Raw genomic sequence first — 19672 nt, forward strand, 5'->3', positions numbered from 1 at the left:
AGAGAAGATAACAAGATAACACTCATGTCCCTTTTTGGAAAGTCATTCCAACTATGCCGTTATGTCCCCCCACAGGAGACCATAACAACCAAATTTGAGATGTCCAAAATGGAATAGACGCAAGGGAGACGATGCCTACTGCAGACAAGAGACAGTGCAGCACGTTGGACAACCTTACGTCTGTGTATGAAGGATATTGTTATCCCTTCCTTATGAGCTTTGTAAGCAGCGGTTGTAAATACGATGGGATAAACTATGACGTAATGAGCAGACTACTTTTCTTTCTCTTTTTGTATGCCTTTTTATTTATATTTTCATGGATATGTTTATTTTATTTTTTTCATTCGAGATTATTTACTACAAATGGTATCTTGCCTTTCACTGTTTACGTAGCTAAAGTGCAGAATGTGATTTAAATGTGATTTCCGCAATGTTCTTTCTCCAATATGCAGCACAATCATACACACTCCCTTACAACACTCCCCACACACACACTCATTCTTTTGATCTCTCTGACTGTCTGTCTGTCTCTCTTTCACTGTTACACACACTGCACTTCTACAAAAAAAATGGCCATTAGTGACATCTCACTGTTCTGTTTCCTCATACAGCAGCCTTTTAGAGTGACCGTTATCTAAGCGGGTGTAATTCTCCAGACATAGTCAACACACAGTGGACTTGCCTGAGGGCAGAGCAGCGTCACTGCAGGACTGTTTTATTGTGTCTGTTCCCACTGATAACAACCAACTATCTGGTCAGCACATCCAATAATGATGGTGTTTTTCTTACAGCTGCCACTTTGTATTAGTTGTTATATTGCCAAAAATACATTTTAAGTCATATTGTGAGCTTTTGTTTGTTAATAAATGAACCGCTAACACGCATACGAAAACAACAATATCACCTTTATTTGTCCTGATTGATTGATTTGCCATTTGGCAGAACAGGAATGGAATGATCCATGTCATGAACACCTTTTTAGGTGAATGAGGTCTACATTCCTTGGATGGCTGTGGCTTGTGGGTAACATCCCATGTCAATGATGCCACCCTGTATTTGTCGGTCACTGCAGGTTACCATTTTATGCACATTCCGTGTATGTTTAGCTAGCCAATAACGTCACATAACATGTAGCTATTATCTTGGATTAATGTCTGTTTTATAATATGCTCTTGTCTGTCATCTCTAATAACTTAATCCCAGAGATTTAGTTTTTTACAGACAACAGTATGGTGGTGATTTCATGGATAGTTCTGTATTGAGTGCATTTACAGAACGGTAACAGAGATGTCCCTCAACTGCCAGGGCAGTGACAGACTATAGCAGACATGACTTTCTGAAACAAGTCATTTACTCGTGAGTGAGCACATCACTTGACGCTATTCAATGTGAAATTGAAGTACTCCAGCTAATACATCATGTACAAACCTGCTATTAGGTAAAAGGATGTAGGATTATCATAAAGATGAATGACCAATAGCATTTCCATAATGCCTTCCTAAGTGTATATATAAGCAGCCATTTATTGTACGTCAACATTTTATGCATAAATAGCCTCCGCAATTAAGGTTCTTTAGTTGTGCGACTTTCATCTTTTATTGTTCTAGATTTTGACAATTTGCTAGCGAACATGTGACATCATTGATCAACAAAACATATCAATACTGCGTTACAGTGAGAAGATGTGTTTTGAAAAAACAAAACAATTTTTGACTTAATATTTTATGGTGGTTTATTCATGTACACAACAGTCTAAAAACAACACAGAAAGAGATTAGAACACATTACTTCATTAATCCACATTGGGGGGGCAATCATTTCAAATGTGTTCTCTCGGGTGCACTTTGAAATATCTATTGACAAAACTACAAATAAAATGGCAATTGATATAAAACTAAGTCTTTTTTTTCTTCTCTTCTGGAATGAGAGATTAACATTTGACAAGGATGTAACATTTTCCTTTTTTTGACAATATAAAATCTCACTAGTAGAGGACAAGCAAAACATTTACATTGATAATGGAATGGTAAGCAAGAACTGCACTGATTGATGACTGAATTATTGCTTTGGAGTATTTTTTTCATCTATATGGATTGCATCGCTCTCACCATGGTGAATTGTGGCGTAAACATGTGATTATTCCGGTTTTGGGGGGAGGGAGGGGGGGGGGGGAATCAAAGCTCCTCGCTGAACGAATCCCATGCAGATCTAATCCTCTTTGTGTGTCGTCACACGTTTCCCGCCTTTTTTTCTGGTGAATGATAACAGAAAAGATTGAATATATTAAAATATATATTTAAATCATAACATTCAAAGAAAACGTTTAATTAGTAGCAGACAACGTGCTGACAGATAATCTTAGGTTTTAAGTGTTAGTATTAGTCAAGACTATTGGACACAGATTCACAGCATATTCTACTTACTCCATAGGGTAAATAACAATATTGTAGACATGGTCGCTGACTGAAAACTGTGAATCAAACATGTGAGGTAAAAACTACTTTCATCGATAAACTGGTACCTCAGGGAGAAAGGTGCTTAATCTTGTTCCTGGACAGCCCAAGTGACACTTAAAAAAAAAACGTACTAATCCTTTGATTGACAAAACATTGATGTCAGTTGACCCGCTTTCCCTACCATATTGAAGATACCTTGTTATACACAGTGACCTTTCTATTGTGTGCTGTGACATGGATACCTATGAGTATAATCCTTAAGTTCAGTAGTTCTTTTGCTGACTATTTACATGCTTCATGTTACCTACTGCAGCGTTGAGTGTCCTTAAAGTGATTTCAGCGTGTTGCATCAAAGTAGGTGAATGGATTTCAGTATCACATAACTACACTACGCTTCACCCAGCACCATAACTGGGGGGGAACCCTGCTCAATGAGTAAAAGCTCAATGACGAAATCTGGGGTAATTCCCATTATTGGCAGAATGAGAACACGTCAGACCATTGTCCAGGAAGTTCTTCTCATTCTCTATCTGTTGAGTGGCCGCTGACATAACTGTCTGTATGATGGATGCAGCAGCCTCATAGAGCATCCTCTTCCGTGCTTCCTCTTGGTCATGTGGCTCAGCATTGGTCTCCCCTGACTCAGAATGGGACCCTCCATTTTGAGAAGGTCCCTCCCCCCCGGCCTCTAACTCAAAGCTAGTCCCTAGTTCTAATTTGCACTCTGTCATCATGTTAGCTCCATTTTGCTGGAGATCATCACCACAGTCTATTTCTGCTGCAAACTCACCGCTTTGGGCTACTGCATTTCCTGTGCCGTGGTTCAGGATCTTGGTGTCCATCGACGAGTTGGTGTTTTCTTGTTTGGCCTCGTCTGTTGGTCCATCCTTTTTCAGGGTCGTTTCATGATTGTGTGTGGCGTCTTCTTCGGGCGTGCCGTTCGAGCAACCATTCTCACAGTTGGTTTTCACTTCTGCCGCAGGTTCTGCCGGTGCTGCAGGCTCAGCTGAGTTGGCCTTCTCTGGCTCAGGACCAGACGGTGTGCTCGTTGCGGGCTCCTTTGCCTCTCCATCGGCGACTGTGTGCTCATTGGCCAACTGAGCCTCTCCTTTGTCGTTGCTCTCACCCTGGGCAGCGTCAGCTTCTCCCTGCTGACTGTCAGACGTGCCAGCCGGGGCAGCCGTGTCCTCTGTGTCGTTCGCCTCCCCGTCTGCCGCCTGCTGACTGTCAGACGTGCCAGCTGGGGCAGCCTCGTCCTCTGTGTCTTTCGCCTCCCCATCTGCCGCCTCCTTACCCTCCTTCGGAGCTCCGTCTCCCTGTTCCACGCTGGTGCTCTTCCCCTTTCGCATGATGAAGTTTTTCAGCGAAACGGCGCGGTTAAAGTGTGTTCGCTTGGCCTTGGCCAACTTGGCCTGCTCTTTGCCTGCCTCTTCCGTCTGCTCGGCCGGTTCAGATGCGGCAGCACCTTCCTCCTCCCCGCTGGCAGCCACCGTGTCTGCTGACCGCTTGGACTTGGGGATCACGCGTTTCTTGAAGGAGGTCCAAATGTCATCTGCGTGTTGGTTCATTGATTTGTGTGGGGCGGCGGTGGCTCCCTTTTCCTCCTCTCCGTCTGTGTTTGTCTTCTCCTGTGTTTCGCCGTCTACCTGTGCCTTGGCTTCGTCTGTTTCAGGCGCAGCCGCTTCATCGTTCTCTGTGGCATTTTCCTCAACTTCCGCCTTCTCACCCGTAGCGGCTTTGCTGATGCCTACGACTGACGGGTCTCTTTTCAGTCCCTGGAATGTCCATGACCTTTTCAGTTTCCACCGTTTCTGGCCACTGGATTCTGAAGCCTTGGAGTCCAGTGTACTTGAGTCACCAGGCGTGCCCCCAGATGCACCCTCACTACCTTCAGCCTCCTTAGACTCTTCTGTGCTCTTCTTGTGACTCTTCTGGGCCATAAGCTTCTTAAAGGAATGCCAGCGTTTAATGTGTTTGGTCGCTGCACTAGATGCAGGCTTCTCTGATCCTTCTGCTGCCGGGGCATCTTCCAGTTGGTCCACTGTGGCATTGAGGGCCCCAGGGTCCTCTAACCTGTCCAAGGATTTGGATCGGACCTTCACCTGGTTCTCCGGAGCTTTCTCAATGGCCTGATCCTCAGCCGCTGCCTCTGTGCCATTGGCTGCCGGCTCCTCTGCTTGGTCAGAGGCCTTTTTCTGCTCTATGTTGCCCTCTCCATTAGCCTCCACAGCCTCTGTGCTCTGCTCCTTCTTCTTCTTCCCTCCCATGACTTTTCCCAGCCCACTCTTATTCAGGAAGGAAGAGAAAATATTCTCAGAGGCCTGTTTAGCTTTGCCATCGGCCGGGTGCTCTGTGCTCTGTTTGGTCTCCCCGGCTGGATGTGCCTCTTCGGGTGGAGACGTGACAGCCTCCGTGACAGCCTCTGTGACAGTCTCTGAGATTTTGGGCTCCACCTCTGTTTTAGTCTCGGTGGTGGTGGTGCCATCTTCCTGTACAGGCGCTGAACATGCATCTGTCGCCGCCATATCCGCAAAAAGATGTCTGTGTCGTTATATCCCCACTTTTTCTTCAGTAGTTCAGGTTAGTTCCTTTAGTGATTGAATGGACTGAGTTCATTGATCACGAGCTGACACGTATGGCAGTATTCCCATCCAACTTCCCTTTGGAGAGGAGGGCCTCTGCATCATATTCTGTAGTGAGAATGAGGGCCACTAACCTGGTGGAAATTAAATGAGAAGGGATTAAATGTATAAATCAACAACACAGACAGTCCACTACTTAGTCTTGGATACTCCAGACAGAGCTGATAGAATACACAGTGCATCTCTACAACAGCAAAGGCCTGCTCAAATGGTTTTAAAGCCAATGCATCCAAGCACAAACCAACATAATGTAACGTGGCAAATGCTATGTGAGGGGTGATGGCCATTTTGAAGAATGAGGAAATGACATGAATGGCCCGGAGCAGTCATAGGGGAATAAACACATGGCATAACATGCTCCAGATAATCTCATGTTGCCACAAGGGTCTGACTCCTGTCACCTAGATGCTAGAGAGCATTGCTGTTTAGAAAATAGGATCTGTGGTTTTGTTTACAATTCAGCACTATTTGAAGAGTTTATGTCTGGGCTTTAGTATCCAGGAAAAACAAGCTGACATCCTAGTAAGGTTGAACAATAACATGCAATGACAGCCAAGGCGAGTGAAAAATAGAACATCTAAAGCAAATCTCCATAAAGGACAATGACAAAGAAACAGAGCTTGGATTTCTTGTATTTTGTTCTACACGAGGCATAGCTAATTTTAACATTTATAGACATAATAAGCCACCGTGATAATGTTTATCAGGGAAATGGTTCAAGTCTATAGAAAATCATGGCCAGAGAAAATAGGGCATTTGTTACTTTCTGTGTTGCCTATAACCTTTACTGATGTTATGATGCAATTATAAACCATTTCCCTGATAAACATTATCACGGTGGCTTATTATGTCTATAAATGTTAAAATTAGCTATGCCTCGTGTAGAATAAAATACAAGTCTATAGAAAATCATGGCCAGAGAAAATAGGGCATTTGTTACTTTCTGTGTTGCCTATAACCTTTACTGATGTTATGATGCAATTATAAATGTTAAAATTAGCTATGCATAATTAGCTAGACATAATAAGCCACCGTGATAATGTTTATCAGGGAAATTGTTTATAATTGCATCATAACATCAGTAAAGGTTATAGGCAACACAGAAAGTAACAAATGCCCTATTTTCTCTGGCCATGATTTTCTATAGACTTGAGTCCCCCCTCCCCCCTTTCAACCACAGACAACCCCTTTATCTCCCATCATGTGCTGTGGAGTGCTGACCTTGTTTTCCAGTCGGCAGTGGGTTATTTTGTAACGTAGCTATGTCATCTATGGTTATACTATTTTTATAGATTAGTACAGATTTCTATAAATCATCCAGCTGAGAATTTGAACGAATCTATTTCGTCTCCAATCTAAAACACCAGAGGGGCACCTGCTGATGTAAACCAGTCACATACTTTGGAATATTCGATTAATCAAACGGACCCTATGGATGCATGTGACGTAAAATGAGTAGAGTAACATACATTGTAATACAACTGTCTTGTATTTTGAGAGAAGCACGATGCCAATAACACATTTTAATCGGATTTCCGATTTAGGATACTACTGCGTGAAAAGGAACGAGCGTCTGTGGGGGGAGTGGAGACCACGCTTACATGTCCTGCCACAAGGACAATCGCGCGCTTTAGCCTTTTTGTCCCGTTTTCATCTGAGCACTCTTCTCCCTTTGTTACGTTAAACCAGCAGTGAGCGCGAGGGGGTTTAGACGCTGCGATTGAGTTTAGCTGTGAGCTCCAATCATGCGCTGCCGAAATAGAAGATCATTCTAATGAGAGAGGGGGTGGGGTGCCACCAGTGTGTCGTGAACAACATTAACGTGAGCAACAATAGTGGCATCGGAGGTTCCCATTCAAAATAAAAGTCCCCCATTATAAAATGAAGCAAACGGATAAAAAAAAAAAATCATTCCACAGTTGGAACTAGATAATGTTTTTATTTTTAGGAATGTGGTTATATAAAGTAAACAAAAATGCAATTATTAATTTGCCCCCCCCCCCCCCCCCCCCAAAAAAAAAAATATGAAAGATATATATATATTGAAATCGCACTGCATAGCCTACTTATAGCAGTGGTGTATTTATACTTTACTTTACTATTTTACGTGTTGTCATCCATACTGCCGCCGATCTGGCGGACTCACTAAATACAAATACTGTGATTGTAAATTATGTCTGGATGTTGGAGTAAGCCCTTGTCTGTCCGTTAATTTAAAAAACATTTGGCTTCCTTAATATAAGACATTTTACTCAAGTTTGACAACTGAGTACTTTTCCCACCATTGCTACTTCAGTGGAGGCTCCTTAGAGGAGGAAGGGGAGGACCATCCTCCTCAGTAAATTTCATAAAAATAAAAATAGTGAAAAAAGTTAGGATTTTTAGATAAAACTATACTACATATATTCACGTCACCAAATAATGGATTAAAACACAATTTTACAATGAAATTCTACAGTAGAAAAGCAGCACTCTATAGGATAGTGCCATTGTGTAGCCGGAGGACAGCTAGCTTCTGTCCTTGCCCTGGTACATTGACTTCAATACAAAACCTAGGAGGCTGACGGTTCTCACCCCATTCCATAGACTTACCCAGTAATTATGACAACTTCTGGAGGACGTCCTCCAACCTATCAGAGCTGTTGCAGCATGAACTGACATGTTGTCCACCTAATCAAAGGATCAGAGAATGAATCTAGCATTGAAAGCATAAGCTACAGCTAGCTAGCACTGCAGTGCATAAAATGTGGTGTGTAGTTGACTCAAAGGGAGAAAAAGACAATAATTGAATAGTTTTGAACAAATTAAATTATTCCAAAATTAAGGAGAAGCCAAGTGAGAGAGAGCAAGAGAGAGGGAGCTAGCTAGCTACATTCGGTTGTATTTTCAAACTTTCACTTAGCTAGTGAATACAGCTAGCTAGTTTAACCTACTCAAAACCTGGCTCAAACAGAGAGGGATGCTATGTTAGCTAGCTGGCCATGGCTATCCAACAATGAAACTCTTCCAAGTCAAGGTAAGCGTTTGGTTTAATTAATTTATTGTCACCGGGCCCGTAACTGCTAAACTGCTTAATGATTGTATACTGTACTGCATGATTGTAGCAGGTTTACAAACACGTTAGTCCTCGTAGCTATGTTGACTACATGTTAGCTAATATGGTGACCACGATGTAGACTGTGTGTAGCGGTTAGCAGTCATGATATGAAGGTTTGGCTTGGAAAGGTTTTCTCGCCTGGTCAAAGACAGCTGCAACTGTATTAAAAACAAAAAACGGAAATATCACATTTACATTAGTATTTAGACCCTTTACTCAGTACTTTGTTGAAGCACCTTTGGCAGCAATTACAGCCTTGATTCTTCTTGGGTATGACACTACAAGCTTGGCACACCTGTATTTGGGGAGTTTCTCCCATTCCTCTCTGCAGATCCTCTCAAGCTCTGTCAGGTTGGATGGGGAGCATTGCTGCACAGCTATTGTCAGGTATCTCCAGAGATGTTCGATCGGATTCACGTCCGGGCCCCTCAAGGACATTCAGACCTGTCCAGAAGCCACTCCTACTTTGTCTTGGCTATGTGCTTAGGTTTGTTGTCCTGTTGGAAGGTGAACCTTTGCCCCAGTCTGAAGTCCTGAGTGCTCTGGAGCAGGTTTTCATCAAGGGTCTCTCTGTTGGGTTCTTTGTCACCTCCCTGACCAAGGCCCTTCTCCCCCGATTGCTCAGTTTGATTGGGTGGCCCGCTCCAGGAAGAGACTTGGTAGTTCCAAGCTTCTTCCATTTAAGAATGATGGTGGCCACTGCATTCTTGGGGACCTTCAATGATGCAGACATTTTTTGGTACCCTTCCCCAGATCTGTGTCTCGACACAATCCTGTCTTGGAGCTCTACGGACAATCCCTTAGACCTCATGGCTTGGTTTTTGCTCTGACATGCACTGTCAACTGTGGGACCTTATATAGACAGGTGTGTGCCTTTCCAAATCATGTCCAATCAATTGAATTTACCACAGGTGGACTCCAAAGAAGTTGTAGAAACATCTCAAGGATGATCAATGGAAACAGGATGCACCTGAGCTCAATTTCGAGTCTCATAGCAAAGGGTTAGAATACTTATGTAAATAAGGTATTTCTGTGTTTTTTTTTTTTTAATACATTTTCTAAAAAATCTAAAATCTAAAAACTGAGAATTGTTTTTTTAAAACCAATTTTAGAATAAGGCTGTAATGTAACAAACTGTGGGAAAAGTCAAGGGGTTTAAATACTTTCTGTAGGAACCGTATTCAGCGAGCAAAGTAATCATGATGTTTTGATGTCCCTTCTACGAAAGTGATCTGTGTTTGCGTGTGATCAAGGGTGTATTCATTCTGCCGATTCTGTTGAAAAACGCTTCTTCAACAGAAGCAAATGGAAGGAAACCGGGACATAGCTAAATTTGTCCAACAGAAACTCATTTGCAACTGTTGGACTATTGATTACACCCTAGATCAGCTAGATGTGCACCTACATTGTAAACTTTCATTCATAGACTAGGTTGTAGCAACCTCATGATGGGTACAGGGAAAAGTTGAGTATCATGTAGTAGGCTAAACCTATCAATGTTACATTGAGCTGGGTGAATGGAATATGAATGACAGTCATCCAATATGCTGTAATATAAATTAGGACATGCTACAAAAAAAGCATCCTCCCTCATCTTAAATGGCACCGACCGCCATATACACTGTACTGTACAACCTATTGATTGTGCATCCATGAAACGGGGTATCTGCCTACTCAGTGACACCCGCAGAACATAACTCTGTAGAGTTTACATACATATTAGCATCTTAGTTCTTATTGCGGGACTTTGACTGTGGAAAATCACCTACTATTTTTTTTAAACCATTATTTAACTAGTTTATTATGAGTATTGAATATTCATAATGCACCCTACAGCCTAACCTATGGATTGCATACCCATGAAATGGGGTATCAGCCTACTCAGTGACACCCATGTAGAGTTCACACAAATATGAGCTAGTATTGCGCATAACAAACTAACTTGGGAGATGACTTTCCAAGTCTACTTCCCACGGCTGTGTATCTAGTCGAACTTGAATACGTTTCAATTGGGGGACTTTTATTTTGAAGGCGAACCACCGATTCCACTACTGTTGCTCACGCTAATGTTGTCCACGGACCACTGGTGAAAAAGCCAATGCAAATGCTCGAGACAGCAGGTGCCCGTCCTATTCAAACGCTCATTTGCATTGCTAACGTGATTCACAAATCCCCCCCCCCCCCCCCCCATTGTGTGTAGGCTAGCCTAAAAATAAGCGTCTATCGAAATGTTTTTACTGATAGTTTCCTCTCGAAATGTTTGAGCTATATAGTCTATGTAAGGGAATTCAACATGTTAATTAAACCACAACTACAGAAATGGTTTCCAAGTTGCTGCCAAGACGCATTCAGAACAATAGATGGGCTTGCCTATTGATAAAGCTGGGCCGCCTTATAATGCGTAAATGCATCATCATAGACAAAAGTCATGTCGGGAGAAAAAAAAAGATTTATAGCCATCTTTTCGATGAATGAAGCGATATTACATTCAGAGAATTCTTGAAGCAACACAGACGTGATTAATATAATATGAAATCCTCAGAGGAAAACAACTCAAGCGCCAAATTCCCAGCAAATGCAGCGCTTGTCTGTTGTGGTGAAACTGATAGACTAGACTACACATTCTCGAAACCTCCATCCCAAGCGCCAGTTTTTCCCTCTCCTGAGAGATTACATTTGTATGTTGGAATTGAGGTCCTACTTAGCCCCGTTTAAATTCACACTTGAATGCGTTTAATTATAATGTGTGAGGGGGCAGTCTGTCTTATAATGTGTGAGGGGGCAGTCTGTCTTATAATGTGTGAGGGGGCAGTCTAGCGAATGGCGTGGAAGTTGATTGAATGAGGAGCCTCAGGGACTCAGGCACTAAATTACATTGTTTTTGAGCGCACAATTGTCTTCCCAAACAAATGGTTAAACAAAGCAATGCCAGAAAGAAAACATTTAATTTATGTAGGCTATCTTATGTACCCAGAGTTGATATGCGTAGAGCGAGCATGTATCAGCCATCAACAGCCTGTTCAGTCCCTTAACGTTGAGATCCTCCAACAAAAACCAAGATGAGCTCCCCATCCAAGAGTTTCATCAACAATAGCCATATTGTATGACTATAAAGGTTAATTAAACGGTAAATGGAAATTACAGGAGTTAATCATTATATGCATTTAATACCGCGTTTAACAAACACTATAATAGACTACAAGAAAAAAACGAATAATATATACAAACCTTGTTTCGTGTGTCTAAATCCGTTTCTGTGTGCGGGAGAAAGGTAATAATCTGCTCCAGACGGTAAAAGACACTGAAACTAAATCCCCGCTTGCATCCTCATGCCTTGAAGCAGCCAACCCAGTGTTGAGAATTGCGCGGGGACGTGAGGGTCGCGTTGGTATTAACAGACGCGCAGCTGCGGCTCCGCAAATGCACACCATCTATCTCACCCCGTTGCCCTTAGCAACCATGGATATCACCCCACCCCCACTGCTAAGAGGGTTAGAGTACGGTTCGGAAATTGTTTCCCGCAGTAATTTGCCCAGTCAGAGCTCAGAGCCACTTGCATTTGATTTGTGTAAATCTGTGCGATTTAAAGCCCATTGTTTTGAATCTTTGTCTTGAACTCATGTGACTTGGCAACAATGACATTTCAAGCACATGAAGAAGAATTGACACCAGGACTGTCCACCAATTGACTGTCCATTGAAATGCCAATGCATTTCATCTAACACAATGTCCGCCACCAATGAAATACACAGAGGACAATCCCTTTTTATTACAGCATATTTTTTTCTCTTCTGGAAACCACCTCTTGATTCCACACTATGTGACAGCCTTCATCTCACCAAGCAGCGTTATTCAGTGAGTCGGCCATGTTGGAGAGCCAAGTGGCCATGTGCTTGCCATACAGTGAGACTGCAAAACAGAAGACAAATGAAGGTGTATGGAGAGAAATAGCCTATCACAAATATTCCATCAGTGGGCCTGGGGCGCCAGAGCAGACGGAGGATGCAGCGGAACATTATGTTGTGTGCTCAGGCAGTCTGTATTTGTATGTATTATGGATCCCCATCAGCTACGCTTCCTGGGGTCCGGCAAAATTAAGGCAGTTATACAATAAAAAAAACATTACAATACATCCATTACAGAATTCACAACACACTAAGTGTGTGCCCTCAGGCCCATACTCCACTACGACATGTCTACAATGCAAAATCCATATGTACGTGTGTGTATAGTGTGTATGTTATCATGTGTGTGTATACATGTGTCTGTGCCTATGTTTTTGTTAATTCACAGTCCCCGCTGTTCCATAAGGTGTATTTTTACCTGCTTTTTAAATCTGATTCTACTGCTGGCATCAGTGACCTGATGTGGAATAGAGTTCCATGTAGTCATGGCTCTATGTAGTACTGTGCGCCTCCCATCGTCTGTTATGGGCTTGGGGACTGTGATGAGACCTCTGGTGGCATGTCTTGTGGGGTATGCATGGGTGTCCGAGCTGTGTGCTAGTATTTCAAACAGACCTTTCAGCTTATCTACACCTCTTACAAGAACAAGTAGTGAGGAAGTCAGTCTCTCTTCCACTCTTCCACATGCATGTCATTCATGTTAGCTCTCCATGTACTTTTAAGGGCCAGCTGTGCTGCCCTGTTCTGAGCCAACTGCAATTTTCCCAAGTCCCTCTTTGTGGCACCTGACCACACAACTGAACAGTGGACCAGGTGCGACAAAACCAGGGCCTGTAGGACCTGCCTCGTTGATAGTGTTAAGAAGGCAGAGCAGCGCTTTATTATGGACAGACTTCTCCCCATCTTAGCTACTGTTGTATCAATATGTTTTGACCATGACAGTTTACAATCCAGAATTACTCCAAGCAGTTTAGTCACATCAACTTGCTCAATTTCCACATTACGAGATGTAGTTGAGGTTTAGGGTTTAGTGAATGATTTGTCCCAAATACAATGCTTTTCATTTAGGAAATATTTAGGACTAACTTATTCCTTGCTACCCATTCCGAAACAAACTGCAGCTCTTTGTTAAGTGTTGCAGTCATTTCAGTCGCTGCCATGTATAGTGTTGTCGTCCGCATACATATGTAACTGAATTGAAATAGCTAGCTAGTTAGCGGTGGAGCGCGCTAAATAGCGTTTCAATCGGTGGCGTCACTTGCTCTGAGACCTTGAAGTAGTGGTTCCCCTTGCTCTGCAAGGGCCGTGGCTTTTGTGGAGCGATGGGTAACGATGCTTCGTGGGTGACTGTTGTTGATGTGTGCAGAGGGTCCCTGGTTTGGGCGAGGGGACGGTGTAAAGTTATACTGTTACACATAGGCACACTGGCCTTATTCAAAGCCAGTGACATGTCGTTCGTAACAATTGCTTTTAACAAAGGGCCTAAACAGCTACCCTGGGGAATTCCTGCTTCTATCTGGATTATGTTTGAGAGGCTTCCATTAAAGAACACCCTCTGTGTTCTGTTAGACAAGTAACTCTTTATCCACGTTATAGCAGAGGGTGTAAAGCCATAACACAAACGTTTTTTCCAGCTGCAGACTATGATCGATAATGTCAAAAGCTGCACTGAATTCTAACAAAACAGGCCCCACAATCATATCATCAATTTCTCTCAGCCAATCATTGGTCATTTGTGTAAGTGCTGTGCTTGTTGAGTATCCTTCCCTACATGCGTGCCGAAAGTCTGTTGTCAATTTGTTTACTGTGAAATAGCATTGTATCTGGTCAAACACAGTTTTTTCCAGAAGTTTACTAAGGGTTGGTAACAGGCTGATTGGTCGGCTATTTGAGCCAGTAAAGGGGGCTTTACTATTCTTGGGAAGCGGAATGACTTCAGCTTCCCTCTATGCATGAGGGAACACACTTTCCAGTAGGCTTAAATTGAAGATGTGGCAAATAGGAGTGGCAATATCATCTGATATTATCCTCGGTAATTTTCCATCCAGATTGTCAGACCCCGGTGGCTTGACATTGTTGATAGACAACAATAATTTTTTCACCGCTTCCACACAGACACAGTACAATTCTTGTCTTTCATAATTTGGTCAGATATACTTGGATGTGTAGTGTCAGCGTTTGTTGCTGGCATGTTATCTTGCCAATGAAAAGTAATTAAAGTAGTTGGCAATATCAGTGGGTTTTGTGATAAATGAACCATCTGATTCAAAGAATGATGGAGCCGAGTTGGCTTTTTTCCCAAAAATGTCATTTAAGGTGCTCCAAACCTTTTTTACTATCATTCTTTATATCGTTTATCTTTGTTTCATAGTATAGTACATTTTTATTTTTATTTATCTTAGTCACATGATTTCTTAATTTGCAGTATGTTTGCCAATCAGTTGGGCTGCCAGACTTAATTGTCATACCTTTTGCCTCATCCCTCTCAACCATACAATTTTTCAATTCCTCATCAATCCAAGGGGATTTAACTCTTTTTACAGTCATTTTCTTAATGGTTGTGTACTTATTAGTAAATGGAATAAGCAATTTCATAAATATGTCAAGTGCAGTGTCTGGTTGCTCCTCATTACACACCACAGACCAGCAAATATTCTCTACATCATCAACATATGGATGCCAACATCATATTTGTCTGTGCCTCTCAGTTTTAATATTGGACTAAATGTGTCCCCTGGATAGAGTAAATTGTCTGCTGCACTGGAAAAGCATTGCTGTGTGATTAATATTTCATAAGACAGTGCATCTGCTAGGACTTGGTCTCTTTCGCTCCCTGAGCCTTCATTTCCTTGTGGAGGATGCCAGCGTGTCTGTCTGAGCAGGTTCGGCTACACCGCTGGCTTTGAGTCAGCTAGGCATCCGTTTTATGATTGAGGGCACAGGAGGCCACAGTGCAGCTGTGTCATGCATGAATCCATGGGAAATCATCTCCTTATATGGAGGGGGAGGGTGTTGCATGGTGCATCAAGGGGTTTAAGAAAGGTGCATACATTAACTGAAGCAGGAATTCAGAATGTCACCAAAGTTCTGCTCAATAAATCATTTGGTGGGCTTAGCTTGGGAGGGTGGATGGATGGCTCCTCTGTTACACTCGGTGGAGTTTCTACACTCTAGTCTACCCAGACCATCCATGCTTCCTCAACAACAACAACAACAACAACACAGTGAGTGGGCTCTCCCCAGTAACCCTAAGTTAGCTGTTCTTTTGGGCGTGGCCAATTAGCCCCAGAGTGGGGTGTTTGCCTTTTGTGTGGGATCACCAGCTAGAACGGCTGGCTTTGCCATGCCTCTGACCAGTTTAGGCAGGCTGGAGCCAACGTGCCTGAAATATTTCATCATTCCTTCCCCTCCACCACTGGCTGATCCAATCAGAGAATACATTATTTTCACCTGCTATCTGAGTGAGTGAAACCCAATGTCATTTGGATGTCACAGACAGGTAGAGGGAAAGCTGTCTGTGCCTGGAGAGGCTTTCGCAGCCTCTGATGAAGTGTGTGTAGGGTAATGATATATTTGCCATTCAAGGGCTTGATCATAAATAACACCCATTCAGATACACCATTACATTTCAGTCATTTAGCAGACACTCTTATCCAGAATGACTTAAAGGAGCAATTAGGGTTAAGTGCCTTGCTCAAGGGCGACCAACAGATTTTTCATCTAGTCGGCTCAGGGATTCGAACCATTGACCTTTCGGTTACCGGCCCACCGCTATTAACCGCTATGCTACCTGCCACCATCACAGACAGTATGAATTAAGTGCCAACCTACAAGGGATGGGAGCTTTGAACAGTGTCATATTAATGGCTTTAGTTTTTGGCATTCTGCATTGGATGTCTCTCAGCTCTCAGACCCAGACATCCCACAGCCAGCAGAGTCCCTCTACAGGGACTGAAACATAAAATCGAATGTACCCCAAGCAGTGGAGGGATTTCAGTGTCAACACATTTAAGTGAAGCTGCGAGGGCGTTGTGAATGACATAGGCAGAGCTCACAAGGTGTTTGTCTCTGCCTCCCTAACGCCTGGCAACAGCGTGTGCGTGTTTGTATTTGAGCGTACACGCCTGCTGTGCGCGTCAGGAAGCAAGTGTGTGTGTGGGGGTGTTGGGTGCCTCAGCTCTGGCAGGCTCAGCTGAAGGCCGTGTCTGGCTCACGACACTACCTGTCAACTCCAGTTCCCGCTTTCTTGTCCAGGGCGACAAGGTCTTATTTTAAGAAGCCGGTTCCTGCAGCCTGATGACCAGCACGTGCTCTGACACGCAGCCGTAAACACAGGCGCTGGCAACCAATCGAATTGCATCTGCAGCCACTCCATTTACTGCACATAGATTTACAATAGGCCGACACCACTGTCTATAAATGTGTGGGGTTACAGAAGGATTAAGCCTTCCATTTAATCAATGTGGACTGCAGAAACAATGACGAAGAATAGGAAGACCATGGAGGAGGAGTCAGGGTTAAAGAGAGGGGGGGAGGGGGAACTTTTCAATGCCTGTGCTTTGATGCATGCCTCAAATCAAATCAAATTGTATTTGTCACATACACATGATTAGCAGATGTTAATGCGAGTGTAGCGAAATGCTTGTGCTTCTAGTTCCGACAATGCAGTAATAACCAACGAGTAATCTAACCTAACAATTCACAACAACTACCTTATGCACACAAGTGTAAAGGGATGAAGAATATGTACATAAAGATATTTGAATGAGTGATGGTACAGAATGGCATAGGCAAGATGCAGTAGATGGTATCGAGTACAGTATATACATATGAGATGAGTAATGTAGGGTATGTAAACATATAAAAGTGGCATTGTGTAAAGAGGCTAGTGATACATGTATTACATAAAGATGGCAAGATGCAGTAGATGGTATAGAGTACAGTATATACATATGAGAAGGGTAATGTAGGCAACATTATATTAAGTGGCCTCAGCCAGCCCCCAAATATTTCTCAATACGAATTAAAACAGAGTGGAGGCTATAGGGAGGGGGACGTCATCTGGGCTTATAATCATTGTCAACTGAGGTAGCCTGTGCACTGGAATTAAATAGTGCTCGAAAATCTTATCTGACTCAGGAGAGAGCAAGGCACCGCGAAGATATATCTGTGTATTTTAATCTGGCTGATTTGAGACATCCATTAGCATTTAGACTGAAAATGTTGGGGTTTTGATGTGCGCAGTCTCACTCTCTTTTTCTGGGTCCATTTAGGTAATGTCACATTCCACGGGACATTAATCTGTGTAATTAGGTTTGAGCCACACTCTCCTCTGAAGCAGATCGTGACTGGCTAGAGTACCTTGCTTTTTTTTGTTGCACTTTCTGCCCTGGAGGAAAACAGGTGTAATGCATTATTTTCTCTTGTCTACTTTCTTTCTTATCGTCTGAATTCAGTGCTCATCGAGAGCAGGGAGGAAGCAATGGAGTACATGAACGTTTGACAATGGTGACTCGCTGATGTACTGTGATTCACTGAGGCAAATATGGAACACGCCTCTGGTTAGCTATGAAAATGAGGGAGGTTGTTTGCTTGCTGTGTGTTGTCAGACCATCCCAAACTACCTTCCTATGACCAAACAAACCAATGATTGGGTAAACCATAGACTGTCATCCCATACCTAATCCAACTGCCAGTTCAAAGTTCATCCGCCCCAAAATGGATGCCATGACTGTGCCTTCACATGTCCATCCATCCCCACCTGTAGGTGATTTATGGGCACTTTCCCCAAATCTGTGTTCACAATGCATTTAGATACTTCCACACACAGCACAGCACGTTGACCTTTCTAGATGTGCTGATTAGTTCATGTGTTGCTCACGGCAGAGTCCACGTCGACGCCAACCCCTCTGCTCATGCGTGGGAGACCTATGAGTTGCAGCTGTCGTAGCCACCCAATAGTGCAACACTCCTGTCCTGAAGTGATGCTTTACCAGGGATTTCTCTATAATCTGGTTATGTGTGCCCAACCTGTCAATCTCAATCACGTTTGTTGCTGTGCCAGCCTCCCGCTGGGCCAATGGTGATCCATTCTGTCGATTAGCTGTATGCTATCTCATTATCATCTCCCCCCCCCCACCAGTGCTATGCAGAGGGCATAGATAGGATAGGGACCGGCCATGGGTTTCTCCATTTTGACACAGGGGAGGGGACCTGTCACAGAATATCTATGGAACAACAGAGCTACACAACTGTGAAACACACCATTTTGTTTGTCAGTCCCTCTGCCAACCCTAGTGGATGTGAAAAACCTCTTTCCACAGATGAGGAAAATGCCAATCCTGCGCTCTAAATCTCAGGAGGTAAACAAGTGCATATTCCTCCAACGCTGGGCATTTTCATTAGCTTAGCTGTAACCCACTTGGTGTAGTACAGAAAGCAGGCTTAAGGAGTTACTCTCACTAAGTATCACAACGACTAGCCAAGTGAGCTAGCATGACAACACTCACTCACTACCTTCCATATCAGGTCACAGTCCTGATATATAGGGAGATTTTCTGGATTCATACTATAAAAAAAATGTACACGTAGATGTATAAATATTTTCTATGATGAATATGTTATTATGAGATTAGAAAGTTAATATGCTACTTTTATTGCTGATTATTCATCAGCCATAAAATTCAAGGCAAATGATGCAGTAAAGTAAAGGATTAGAATCAGAAAGCCCAAAGGCTTCTGTGGTTTGGTTTGTGTTGTAATTCAATTAACTTGTTTTTCTTATTTACAGCGCTAACAAGGCCTCCTTGTTAGAGCTTTGTTGGCTACCTAGTTCAAGAGGGCAGTAAGAGATCATCTTCACAATAACTTACAAATTTTTTTTTTGCTTCTCTTAAAGTTGAGGTAGGATTTACCTTCTGATAAAAACACTCTCAAAGTATTTGGTGATGCCGTGTGTGATTTCTAGTGGGAAAACTTCAGGCAAGGCCCCTATTGAGCGCTGAGATATGTGGTACGGTCGGTATCAATGCACTCGCTCCTTCTGCAAAGACTATTGCTCCTTCTGGAGTCCAAACCTCGATAGCCAGCCTGATCAAATCAAATCAAATCAAATTTATTTGTCACATACACATGGTTAGCAGATGTTATTGCGAGTGTAGCGAAATGCTTGTGCTTCTAGTTCCGACAATGCAGTAATAACGAACAAGTAATCTAACTAACAATTCCCAAAAAAAACTACTGTCTTATACAGAGTGTAAGGGGATAAAGAATATGTACATAAGGATATATGAATGAGTGATGGTACAGAGCAGCATAGGCAAGATACAGTAGATGATATCGAGTACAGTATATACATATGAGATGAGTATGTAAACCAAGTGGCATAGTTAAAGTGGCTAGTGATACATGTATTACATAAGGATGCAGTCGATGATATAGAGTACAGTATCTACGTATGCATATGAGATGAATAATGTAGGGTAAGTAACATTATATAAGGTAGCATTGTTTAAAGTGGCTAGTGATATATTTACATCATTTCCCGTCAATTCCCATGATTAAAGTGGCTGG

At 42.8% G+C, this 19672-nt stretch overlaps 2 protein-coding genes across 4 annotated transcripts in view; one reads left to right on the plus strand and one right to left on the minus strand.

Annotated features, from left to right (window-relative positions):
• Positions 1–1820, plus strand: part of zgc:162698 (Lung_7-TM_R domain-containing protein) — a 17065-nt gene extending 15245 nt beyond the window's left edge. For all 3 annotated transcript variants that reach the window (XM_031796033.1, XM_031796031.1, XM_031796032.1), the window contains exon 21: positions 76–1820. In XM_031796033.1, coding sequence (XP_031651893.1) covers positions 76–117 — 42 coding nt within the window. In that variant the 3' untranslated portion in view covers positions 118–1820. The remainder of the gene's footprint in view (positions 1–75) is intronic.
• Positions 655–11656, minus strand: LOC109909362 (A-kinase anchor protein 12-like). The gene is made up of 3 exons (XM_020508424.2): positions 11424–11656; positions 3247–5172; positions 655–2251 (listed from the first exon to the last, which is right to left on the minus strand). The coding sequence occupies exons 2-3, from the start codon at positions 4979–4981 to the stop codon at positions 2229–2231; spliced, it is 1758 nt and encodes a 585-aa protein (XP_020364013.2). The 5' UTR covers positions 4982–5172; positions 11424–11656; the 3' UTR covers positions 655–2228.
• Between the last annotated feature and the right edge of the window lie 8016 nt (positions 11657–19672).

The sequence above is a fragment of the Oncorhynchus kisutch genome, linkage group LG18, assembly GCF_002021735.2.
Source record: "Oncorhynchus kisutch isolate 150728-3 linkage group LG18, Okis_V2, whole genome shotgun sequence".
NCBI lineage: Eukaryota > Metazoa > Chordata > Actinopteri > Salmoniformes > Salmonidae > Oncorhynchus > Oncorhynchus kisutch.

Excerpts from the sequence above, each read along its gene's own strand:
- LOC109909362 (XM_020508424.2), bottom strand. The coding sequence starts at position 4,981 with ATGGCGGCGACAGATGCATGTTCAGCGCCTGTACAGGAAGATGGCACC. Across the intron at positions 2,252-3,246 it reads AAATGCAGTAGCCCAAAGCG|AAAAAAAGGCGGGAAACGTG; the intron begins GTGAGTTTGCAG and ends ATCATTCACCAG.